We start from the raw sequence: 12,336 nt of genomic DNA, 5'->3' as shown, positions 1-12,336 counted from the left end.
AATATAATTAAAGTTTCAAAATGAATCTCTTCTTCATTAGTTTTGTAGACCCTCCTCCAGGTTAAATACAGTCTCTCTTAGACCCCCAATAGGATTCAAACCAGTCTGTGTTACCAGACTAGATCTTAAACCAGTAGACCAGTCCACATCATCTTCATATACATGAATAATGTACCTGGTATAAGTTTATGGCAAGTTTATCCAAAGGTGGATATTTGACTTATTTACCTTCTCTTATATGAAGATTATTCATAAACATTCTGATTTCACACAGTTTGTTTTGCCAACTTTAAATAATGAGTCCGTTGCTGTGGTCCGCTGTAGGATGGGTCTCTGGCCAACATTGAGGATCTGGCCCAGGAGTATTCTGAGTATTACAGCACATCTTACAGCGACGTGAGCGACAGAATGGAGGAGTTACGCAAGAGAAGAGTCGCCCAGACAGAAGAGGCGGTAAAATCATCTCATTCTCACTCTTTTTTATTTTCATAAATGTGGCTTATTTGATTTGATGGATGGAGGGAGCTTAACTGGAGTGTGTCTCAATACAGAATGTTTCTGAAAGTTCAAAAGTCCATGAAATACTTTTGTTTTTCAGGGAAAATCTGAATCAACAGCATCGCTGCAGCTGCGTCTGGAGATCCAGGTGTGTGAATGAATCACAGTCTGAGTGAATGACCCATGATTCAGTGATTCTACCTCTACTCAAACACTCATAGTGTCATCTTTTTTCCCTCAGGAATCTCTCGGGCTTTCTAGTGCCGTTTCCACCCCTGAGATAGAGAGACGGTAAGTGATCTATGAATAACAGATGAAATGTTTGGGTCACGTGTGTTAAAAGTCCCATGATAATGCAAAGTAACTGGATATTTTAAGTTCCTGAAATGACATCAGACCAGAGTGTTCCTCGGTAATAAAACACACCGTTCATCAGGACATTGGAGTTGATACGTGTATTTCCTATTGACCCCGTTTGTCCTCCTGTTCCTTCCTTTCATTGTGCATCAGATGAGACATTATCTGAATCACCGACATCAGCATGTTCACACACCAGTTATTAATAATGCACTTCATTCATTGCAGTTGTTGTTTAAGATCAGGTGTTGACATTTAAAGCCGGAATGTGTATTTTAAATTAAATACATAATTCTGATTTAATGGCTTTGTTAAGTGACTAATGTGTGCACATGTGGGACCTAACAACCTTACATTTTGTAGGAAGTCAACATGAGACTAAAAATGACCCAGTTTGCCCTCTTACGCACGCTCTTTCCCACACCAATGAAAAAACACAGATGGGTCTTTTTATTATCTCACTTTTTTCTCAGAGAGATTAAATGGAGAGCAAATGGAATCGTTTCAAGATCTAAATATGAACTCAAACGTTTCTCAATAAATTACCCAAATCCAGATTATTTCACCTCTACAATCTACATTCATTTACAACTCCAGACTCTTCATGTGTTCACTCAATTACACTTGCTTTTGATTCTCTTTTGAACAATTTTATAAGAAACGTTTAAGATTTAAGATGATACTTCATATCAGAGATTATAATGTTACATCATTGTTGCCATTAAGTGTTACAATATATGCAGGCTAAAACATACGTGTATCCAGAGCCAAAGTTCTGTGGAATTTCTCGTGCTAAGAGAGAGAGAGAGAGAGAGAGAGAGAGAGAGAGTGTGTGAGTGACAGAGAGAGAGTGTGAGAGAGAGAGAAAAAGGGAGGGAAAGAGAGCAAGAGAGAGATAGATTCACAAGCCATGTGACCGCTGCTGTCGTGTGAAAAGCTTTCATTGTGACTCAGCCCGACAGCGGCGTGTGGTTTACCTGCTCTCAGCACTCAGTCTTCTCAGTGTGCACTAGTTAGTGTTCTGGAAGGACAGAGACAGACAAACACCTGACAGGTCAGAGATGAAGCGATAGGTGAGGAAGATGATGAGGAAGAGCAGGTGAGGTGGACATGCTTTACTCTCTATTTACCTCTCCATTTACCCTCTGCTGATGTATTTGTGTTTTTATCTCCAGTCCATTAATGCAGCAGTCCAGCTCTGAAGATGGATCAGGTCAGTACCTTGTGTGTGTGTTTGATCATAATATCAGAGTCACACAATTTTTCTGTTTGAAATGTGCTGCTCCAAAGAGAACTGGGTCTTTGTAAATGCAATTTGATTTTGAAAATATCATTCTCATGGAATCCTTTAAAATACAGTTGGTACCCAAAAGGCCAGATTGGAATTGAAGGGGTCATGTGGTGTGAACACGTGTTGTTCTGTGTCTTTGGTGTGTCATAAGTTGATCATGCATGTTTTAGACACGTCAAATAGCGGAAATGAAAGTGTGTGAACAAAAGATTCATTCTATCTAAGAGAATGCTCACCCAGACCCTTTAACACCTGGTGTAACCACACCCCCACAAATCTACATCAGTTGGTGGTCTGATGTGACTATGACCACCCAAATATATACTCAAGTAAGGTGGTGTACCTGTCAGTACAATTAAAGAGGATCCTGATGTTCCAAATATGGTCAGAGGCGTTACATTTCCGTTACAGTTTTATGGTATCTATCAGAAAGAAACCCATCAAAATATAGCAAAAAAACATTTATTGACTGTAAAACATTTGTTTTAAACAGCAGGCAGGTGGGACAGCAGAAAGAAAAACAGATCATTCTGGCAAAGTTTTCGGAAGACACAGAAAGGAAGCATCCGAGCGGCGCCCAAAGGTGCTTCATCTGTTTCTGAGCAGCAATCCCAAAGATCTTTACATAAATGATAAATGTGACCTTTGACCTCTGCTGTCATAGGGGAAGACCTGGGTTTTGTGGCCAGTGAGATCACCATGAGCGACGAAGAGCGCATTCAACTGATGATGATGGTGAAGGAGAAGATGATAACAGTGGAGGAGGCGCTGGCTCGGGTACCACATACACTTCTGCTCTTCTCAATGATGGGAAGAGAGCTTCCAAACCCATTTTACTTTAACAACTCCACCATTTAAATGAGCCGCCATTTTACATTCATGTCAAATTCTCACATCATTTCTCGTTCTTCAGCTGAAGGAATATGAATCACAGAACAAGCAATCCAACAGCGCAGACGGGATCGATTGGACCGATGCACCCAATCTCTCCATCACTGAATCCTCCTTCTGCAACGTAAGTCTCAGTCTGCTTCACATTCTGTCTGTCTATAAGAAGTTCTACTGTGTAGGTAGAGAGATCTGGCTTTCCTCCAGAGCTTCTCTCTCTCCTGAGGCACATTCAGAATAAATCCATGTTTGTTGTGATGAGCCGGTTTATTGGCACCTCTTCTGTGTACAGACACTCACAGCAGGGATGTCACACACCCACAGGATCTGTTACCCACCCGCCTCACCCCAGGGTGTACCTCTGGGCCCTGTCTCAGCCCCCGTGGGCCCCCGGGCAGGGTCCTATTCATCCGCTCAACGCTGTAGCCCCCCATTGTGTATTTTTGGCTGGTTGAATACAGGGCTGTGCTCGGTCTCCCCTGCAGATCTTTTGTTGAGGGATTGTGTGATTAAAGCTCATTCCACCGCATGGACACGCAACTGACCATGTGTGCTGTTAGTATTCGAGGAACATTTAAGTTTTTTAATACAGTTTTTGCTCGTGGCAGATGATCAAACAGACTGAATAGATAGACAATGAAGATGGAACCGGAGTTATATCATGAGACCAGAATATAAAAAGGGACAGGGGATTTTTTCACATGTGCATACACCCAGAACATTTACTGTACATTTCGTTAGTTAGTTATTTTATTTACAGTATAAAACACATTTCATAATATATTCTGAAGGTTGACCAAAGTGCCATACAGAAATCATTTTCCGATCAAATTTTCTACAACCAGTTAGGTCTGTCAAGGTGAACGAATGCGATTACACAAATAATTTTGCAATCATTTTTCTTTTCTCTTTCATTTATAAAATGAGGCTGTTAAAGAAATTGGTTGTTTCCACATATAATTTGAAGATTTAATGTGAAAATGATTAGATTGTAAAAGTATATTTTTAAAACATTAATATTGTGTCATTAATCAGATTCATCTCTTCAGTCTCCCAAGAGTTAAAGGCTTATAATGACTACAATTTGATCTGTTATGAATATTTTGTTGACTTATATTTTATTTTTTGGGGGCCTTAACTTAATAACCTCTCTTGTCATTTTTTGGCCTCTTTAAAATCTTCTCAAAGCTGAGCCTAAGTTTACACTCCAAACAAAATGACACAACTTGAATACAACATTTTATAAAACATCTTTAATAATGTAGACATATGAATAAAAGCAAAGATGTCAAATTGTGTAGTGTACATATAACACACTTATCGTGTACCATACAATAGCAGAATACAATGATTTTACTAACATCTCTAATGGTTTTATTCACAAAAGAGTTTTTTATTTCTTGTCTTTCACTGATGATTATAGTGTCTGTCTTTCTGAATATCACAGATTCCAGTTATGCAATGTTCCTCCCTCTGAAATAGTTTGTTACCATTAGAGCCAAAGACCTTCAGACTGCACACAAGAGGCGTTTATAACACACATTAAACTCCAGCGGGCTTATTTTGGGCAGCGCGGCAGACACACCACGTCTTCAACACACAGTTTTACATGTGTGAAGCATAAATGATGCAGTTATTATAGTTCAGACGGTGTCTTCTCTGTATGTGGTTTATGAACCCACAGCCATCTGACGCTCAAACAGATGCTTTCTGGGAAACAGACAAAGAGAAATAGAACTTGTGTGGCTTGTGTGGCTACTTGTGTGGCCGTCAAATAGGTTAAATGTCACGCTTTTTTCTTCTGGGAAATTCATTTGTAAACTTGAATTGAAAGATGAAAACACCAGTCAAACGAGTCAAAGACACTGAAGTTCATCAGAATGTTGTGGACATTGTCTGACGGTCGGAACAGGTTCAGCTCATTCTGTGTGTTTCACATGCACCTATTTTTAACGTTTGTATGTTAGGGGTGTTTTGTTTACCATATGCATAAACACCACAGCAAGTTTGTGGTGAAAATGGAGTTGTAATGCTTTCCATTACACACTGAATACAGTCTGCTGTGAGTCTATGGTTAAAGGGACAGTTCACCCCAAAAATTCTTATGTGCTCTCTCATTCTTTGGCAGAACACAAAAGAAGATATTTTGAAGAACGTTGATAACCAAAGAACATTGAACTCCACTGACCTGCTTTGTATGAACACAAAACGACTGAAACATTTCTCAAAATATCTTCATTTGTGTTCCACATAAGAGTTGTATAGGGTTTGAACAACATTCATTTTTAGTTTTAGTTTCTGAACTGTCCGTTTAAACGTGACCTCTAGCTTGCATGTGAAAATGTCTTTATTTTGTACGTTCAATGTTGACATGTTGTAATCGGCAGTTTGTATCTGACCATGTGCAGTCCAGAGATCAGTCTGAGGATGAACTGGAGCAGTCAGTCACTTTCCGCCGGCTTCATAAACTCGTCAATTCAACCCGGCGTGTCAGAAAAAAGCTTATAAGAATAGAAGAGACCAAAACACATGGAGTGAAGGGTGAGTGATAAATGCTTTGATTGACGCCCTTTTCATCAATGGCTCTATAGTTGATGTTTTAACAATCTTTCGGATTGTACAACATTGTAAATTATGCATGATTTCTAAACAAATTGATTTTATTTCTCCATTCATTTGTCTTTAAAACAAGAACAAAAGTGAGTTGGTACATTTTTGAGACAATTAATGAAAAAAACACAAACAAATCCTACATTAAAAATACTCTACTATACAATAGTATTTACTATAGTAAACGGTAGTATATTCTAGTACACTATAGTAATTTGGAGTATTAACCGTAGGGAATTGATGAACTGTTGTAAATACTGTAGTATACTTGAATATTTACTATAGTAAGGTTTGAAAAGCTTGCTACAACATATTTTCATGTGCGATAAATTGAGCATAAAAATGAATATGACAACACACAACCTGTAGTTCATTTTTAATCATTTTTATTAAAACCCTTCCTCCAGAGCCGGCGTCCCCATCAGGTGAAGAAGGTCTTTGTCTATACTCTGGGGTGCAGAAGCATCTCGCCGTGTCTCAGGGTGATGGACTGAGCTCCGTGCTTCAGGAGCAGCTCTCTCTGGACAGCCTGACCACGTCTCCATCCACCAGCAGTCTAGACACCTGCAGCAGTCACAAGCTCTTCAAGAGTTTCAGTAAATCCAGCAGCAGTCAGGGTCTGGAGCCCACATCAGGACCGAGCGGAGCGCCTTCAGGGCCGGATGCTGGAAGCGGCTCCTCATTCTCAGAGGCCGACGGGGAGGTTGAGCCCAGACTGTCACGCTCTGTGACGGACGGGGAGATGAGACGAGCTCTGAGCTCTTTAAACTATCATGGAGTGAGTGTGGAAACCATAGAAATCTGGTTAAATCCGGATGCATTTAACTAATGACAAATGTTTGTTACAGAGGACCTGTAGCTTTGGAGGATTTGATCTCACAAACCGACCAGTGTACATGAGCAACAACAGCTGTGACATCTCAGTAAGGACATCATCTAAAACAGATTCATATCATTTATTCCACAACCATGTTTTAAAACATTCATAAAGAATTTAAGGGTTTGCTTTTTTATCTAGTGTTCAGAGTCTTGAGTGTTTTTACACATTTCCTGTGACCTGTAGAATGACAGCAGAGACATGACAGACATGTCTCGCTCTCCCACACCATCTCGGATCTCTCTGGGGAAGAAGGTGAAATCTGTAAAAGAGACCATGAGGAAACGCATATCCAAGAAATACAGCTCTCCATCCGAGCAGGTATCTGTGCGATGAGGAATTATTTGTAATAAATAACAGTTCCACATAATCTATATTTTCTGTCCAAGCGGAATGAAGTTTGGCCGTGGAATGCCGGATACTTTTGTGCATTCTTCTAGAGATCCAACAATGTTTCTTTTCATGTCAAACAAAGACAAAATGCATTGCTTTGTTTTCTGCATCGACAATCATGTTTCAACTGTAAGTTCAATAGACTTGTAAATGTGTCAGTACTAAGCTTTAATGCCGTAGTAATAGCACCATTACAGCATCATTTCTGTTTTTGAGTATCTAGCGCCCCCTGTCGGCAGTCCAGTATAAAGCTTGTGCTGAGCTCTATGTTCTCTTCTCATCCAGTCAAGCCCCAGCAGAGCTCCCAGCAGCCCTCAGTGTTGTCACACAGACTCGATGGAGGACCCCAAACTCAAAGCTGGAGGATCTGTGGAGAGTCTGAGGAGTTCTCTCAGTGGACAGAGCTCCATGAGTAAGTGTGTGTGTGTCTCAGGTGGAACCAGATGTCCCCACAAGGATAATAAAACTTAAGATCACCTACTTTATGGCAAGCAGCCAGCAGTCCTCATGAGGGAAATAGATTATTTATCATACTAAATTATGCTTATCAAAAAATATTCGTTTTGAGCGGTTTTTATCTGGGAATAATGAACCTGCAAATGTTGCGACAGGCCAATCAGAATCAAGCATTCCAGCGAGCCGTGTAATAAAAAAGTGCTGTCAATCGAAAAAAAAATCACACATTTTCTCTGTGATTATCTACTGCATGTATAATAATAGAAGTACCTTTATTTGAAAAGTCCCCATTTAGTAAACATGCATATGATAAAAACAACGAGGGTGATTCTCACAAGCTTAAGTCTACAGGTGTACAAATAAAAATGCTAAACTATAAATGAAGAATTAATTTGCAAAAACAATAAAAACAGTTTTTATTCAATTTTATACATCATGTATTTTATTGTGTTAGTTAGCTGTATTTCTTGAGGTATTATTATTTCATCAAAACAACTCGACTCCAGTTTGATTGATATTACTTGGAATGCCGAATAAAAACAGGGATTCTATGCTTTTGCAAATGAACTCTGTAAATATTGGTAATTGGCAATATAGAGAACACACAGTATGTGTTTTTCAGGTGGTCAGACCGTCAGCACCACAGATTCGTCCATCAGTAACAGAGAGAGCGTGAAATCAGAGGATGGGGAGGAAGATGAGCTGCCGTACAGAGGACCGTTCTGCGGCCGAGCTCTCGTGCACACTGACTTCACCCCCAGCCCGTACGACACAGATTCTCTCAAACTCAAGGTCAAGCCTTTATCATTTCTCACAAAACAACAGAAGATCATTTTCATGGTCAGTGAGTGTTGTGACAGGGCTTCGCTCTGCGTCTATAAAGTGTCTTTGGCTTTTACAGAGAGGAGACACGATTGACATCATCAACAAGCCGCCCATGGGCACGTGGATGGGGCTCCTGAGAAACAAAGTGGGAACCTTTAAGTTCATCTACGTGGACGTGTTGAACGTTGAAGAGGAGAAACCCAAACGCAGCATAAAGAAGAGGAGGAAAAGCCGTCCTCCTAAACCCACATCTGTGGAGGAACTCATGGAGCGGATTAATCTAAAAGTAAGAGCATATGTTTTGTTCAAGACGTTTACAATTCTTTTGGAACATTTATTGTATACTGCAAGTAACAGATTATGGATTTCAAATTAAACTAAAAGGATTAGGAGATTATAAATAATTTGTATGAAAATTAGGGCCGTCAAATGATTGATAGTGATTAATAGCATATCTCTGTGTCTTTATTTATATTTACCAATAACTGAAATGATACAAATGTTTATTCCTTTTTATATTTTATATTTTCATGTATTTATTTACATTTACCAATAACTGAAATTATATGTAAATGTTTATAAAAAACAATTTCATATTTTCATGTATTTATTTATATTTACCAATAACTGAAATTATATATTAATGTTTATACATTTTTATATTTAATATTTGTCTTAAATATATCCATGTATGTGTACACAGTAATGACATGTTACACACAAACTTTTATTCTGTATGTGACTGTTTATTGTGATTAGTCGTTTGACATCATCAGACAAATTTCATAATCGTGACAGCCCTAGTTATCATCACCTTAAATTGCGCGTATTTATTTGCAAATCAAATAGTATGTAAAATACCTAACTTTCTCATTATTCCTTCTAATGAAACTCTATTATTATTTTGTCTGAAAACATTTTTTTTTTTGTTAAAACTGCTTTGAAACAATATACACCAGGAAGAGAAATATACAAATAAGTGTAAATGGAATTGAGTAAAATAATCTCTGTACTCCATAATGCAGTGAAATCCTTATTTAGAAAGCAAAGAAATGTTCTTCTGACCGTCAGGAGCACATGCCCACGTTCCTGTTTAACGGTTATGAGGATCTGGACACATTTAAACTCCTGGAGGAGGAAGATCTGGACGAACTGAACATCACAGACCCGCAGCACAGAGCCGTGCTCATGACCGCTGTCGAACTTCTGCAAGAGTGTGAGAGTAAGCATTTCTTATCTAAAATATAGATCAGAAGAACACACCAGCTGATTTCATACATTATATTCTTGTGTTTGTCTAAAGGTAACAGCGACCCCGAGCGTGACGGATCATCCGGTGGTTCCCAGGAGAAGCTTCAGTCCTCCGAGGGTCACGTCCCGTCGGTTGACTCCCCTCGTGACTCGGGCTGTTACGAAAGCAACGAGAACCTGGAGAACGGTAATGACAGCCTTCCCCATCCGTGACTCTCCGGCTCTTCTCTTCCTCATCTCTGTGACCCGCTGTGTCTTCATCTCTGCATGCGTCAGAATCTTTTCGGACATACCGAGCGACGCGGGACAGCTTCATTCTGCTCTCTCTGTCCTCCGCTTTCTCTTCTCTCATCTGCTGTCCGTTTCTCATCATCAAATCAGCGTTCAGCGGACCGGAGCATCTCTCACCCGCGGTGTCTCATGCATTGCTTAAAGATTTTCAATTGAAAACAGACAGTGTTGAGTGGCGCTTTCACACATGTGTAGGGACGCTTTTGTCTTCAGGATTTACGGTTAAAGTGTGAAATTCTGATCACATTCATGTTTCTGATGAACGTTTGCTTTGATATAGACAAACACTTTAATAATAGTCGTAACATGCACTGCTGAAGATGTCATTCTTTTTTTGCTTATGCTTGCGAGATGTTACTGTTGATATGTGTATATTTTTATAGTAAAAAGAATTACAATACCATGTTGCACAATATCTTTAGATGTGCCTAAAAATCATTTGTAAAATGCTAAAGTGGATATATTTACAACATTAAAACACTTTTGTTCTATAGATGAAGGTCATAACAAAAGTATGCAACATTGAATCTCTTAAAATCATGTTACACTTCCTCTGAAAAATTCAATTTTGCAAAAATAAATAAGTTACCATATATTTTTAAAGACAATATTTAAGCCTATAATTCTTCCTCCGTAGTTTTAATTTTTTATTTGACATTACAGAAAGAGAACTGTGTTAGTGTGCTCTAATCTTACATTTATTTTTAGCTTCAAAAGTCAATCTCAAAACGTCTTAGTTCTAGACTGCTTGTCTTTTGTGCAGAATGAAGTAAATCATATGACTTGAACATCCTTTTAACAGGTTTTGTGAGGTTCACAAAACAAATGGTTAAGAAAAAGATTCATGTACTCTCGGAGCGGACTCGAGCTCCTTTCTGATTGGTCAAGGCACTGTCACCTGACCAGCTCTGTTCTGGATTCTGAGGGGAGATGTCAATCAGTCATTAAAGAAACAATAAATAAATAATGATGTATGATCTTCTCTGAACTGTTCACTTCTGTCTGCTTCTGTTTCTTATCTTTTTCCATCCGAAATGTTCTATTCATCCTTAAAGTGACAGTTCACCCCAAAAATGTAAATTCCGTCATCATTTCACCCTCGTGTTATATATCCTCGCTGTCCTTCCGATATGACTCAATCAAAAGAAGATATTTTGAGAACTGTGATTGTGGTTTTTTGATCCATACAGTGGACGTCAATGGGGTCCACTGTTGCTTGGTCAGATACGTTCTTCTAAATATCTTCTTTTGTGTTCTGCAGAAGAAAGAAATTCAGGTTTGAAATGACGTGAGGGTGAATAAATGAATTTTCAGTTTCACATGAACCATCCCTTTACGCTCTCTTTGCACGCTGAACTCAACTTTCCCGTCGTCCTCTGGTCTACAAATGAATATGAGATGCCCCTTTAAGGGTGTTTTATTCTCTTATTGTTATGGTGACTCTCATCTTTGTCACGTGACTTTTTTAGGCAAAGGCAGAAAGGCGTCTCAGTTAAGCAGGTCGTCGTCCGGCTTTGAGTCCAGTCACCTTCCCTCCCCCGAGTATCCAACCCCACCCCTCTGCCACTCCACCAGGTCCACCTCAAAAGCCAGACCGGATTCCCAGTTGCTCCAGCATCCACCGCAGATCCACACCATGAAGGATCAAGAAAGAAGTCACTTTTTGCTTGACGGAAGACCCCTCAGCCGCAGTTGTGAGTCTCTAGATAGGCTGTCCAGTCGGCCAGAATTCTGGAAGCGTTGCTTCTCTGTGGAGGAACTTCATATACAACAAGGTCCCAAAAAACAGCAGATGGACAGCTCGGAGGACCTCAGTGACACCAAACAATTGGTCTTTAGCAATTCAGAGGAGAGTCCGAGTCAAAGTGGTCCGGAGAACCCGGTAAAACCTCTTGATTATGATGAAGTTCAAGGAGACGGAGCACAGGGAGCCTTGAATGACTTTTTTCCAAGCCCACAACGCATGAAACCACCCATTCCTCCAAAACCTCTTCCATCAGCATTTTGTAAAAACAGAGAGACTTTCAATGCCAGTAGAGATTTTTTCACAAGCGCAGAGATGTCCGGCCATGAAGTTTCTCAAACCAGCAGACCACTCATTTTCAGACCTGCACAGAAAGTCCAGATGGAGAAAACGGCCAACCTGGAAACTTTGATGGTGAAGTTGTCATCTGATGGCATCGACCTCACAGAAGAACCGTATTCTGACAAGGTATCTGCTTTTGATCTTAGAGGACATTGAGTACGATTTCATATTTGCTTCCAGTAAATAAAAATTGTTCCAAATCTATCTTCAGTTAGTAATGAAAATGATAAACATTTTACATAATCTATTTATTCATCGATTTTTTAACTTTGCGTTAATGTTGATTCTTGTTATTTCTCCTTCAGCACGGCCGTTATGGTGTGCCGTTCTCTCTGGTCCAGAGATACTCTGAAGATCTGGATAAACCTTTGGGTGACATCGCTGTTCTAATCGATCAAACAAGAATCCAACAGCTTTTAAAGCTGCACCGCATAGCTGTGAGTTCTTTGGTGATATGAATCTTCTGTAATACAATCTTGACGTGTTTCTGACTCATCTTACACTTAATTCCAC

General features: G+C 39.5%; 1 protein-coding gene across 9 annotated transcripts in view; it reads left to right on the top strand.

The window, feature by feature from the left end:
- The window catches only part of sash1b (SAM and SH3 domain containing 1b), a 59,969-nt gene that overhangs the window by 46,104 nt on the left and 1,529 nt on the right, over positions 1 to 12,336 (top strand). For 5 of the 9 annotated variants that reach the window (XM_056768629.1, XM_056768633.1, XM_056768637.1 and 2 more), the window contains 18 exons: positions 325 to 453; positions 599 to 646; positions 740 to 789; positions 2,031 to 2,068; positions 2,640 to 2,729; positions 2,811 to 2,923; positions 3,060 to 3,161; positions 5,422 to 5,575; positions 6,052 to 6,422; positions 6,493 to 6,567; positions 6,708 to 6,842; positions 7,200 to 7,326; positions 7,993 to 8,162; positions 8,272 to 8,481; positions 9,267 to 9,417; positions 9,499 to 9,633; positions 11,207 to 11,949; positions 12,129 to 12,260. In XM_056768629.1, coding sequence (XP_056624607.1) covers positions 325 to 453; positions 599 to 646; positions 740 to 789; positions 2,031 to 2,068; positions 2,640 to 2,729; positions 2,811 to 2,923; positions 3,060 to 3,161; positions 5,422 to 5,575; positions 6,052 to 6,422; positions 6,493 to 6,567; positions 6,708 to 6,842; positions 7,200 to 7,326; positions 7,993 to 8,162; positions 8,272 to 8,481; positions 9,267 to 9,417; positions 9,499 to 9,633; positions 11,207 to 11,949; positions 12,129 to 12,260 — 2,973 coding nt within the window. Of the gene's footprint in view, positions 1 to 324; positions 454 to 598; positions 647 to 739; positions 790 to 1,812; positions 1,955 to 2,030; positions 2,069 to 2,639; positions 2,730 to 2,810; positions 2,924 to 3,059; positions 3,162 to 5,421; positions 5,576 to 6,051; positions 6,423 to 6,492; positions 6,568 to 6,707; positions 6,843 to 7,199; positions 7,327 to 7,992; positions 8,163 to 8,271; positions 8,482 to 9,266; positions 9,418 to 9,498; positions 9,634 to 11,206; positions 11,950 to 12,128; positions 12,261 to 12,336 lie in introns of those variants that run through there. The other 4 variants (XM_056768632.1, XM_056768634.1, XM_056768631.1 and 1 more) reach the window with 3 other exon arrangements.

Source organism: Triplophysa dalaica, chromosome 15, assembly GCF_015846415.1.
Source record: "Triplophysa dalaica isolate WHDGS20190420 chromosome 15, ASM1584641v1, whole genome shotgun sequence".
NCBI lineage: Eukaryota > Metazoa > Chordata > Actinopteri > Cypriniformes > Nemacheilidae > Triplophysa > Triplophysa dalaica.
The sequence above is the reverse complement of the archived record's forward strand: the minus strand, read 5'-3'. Positions and strand labels throughout refer to the sequence as shown.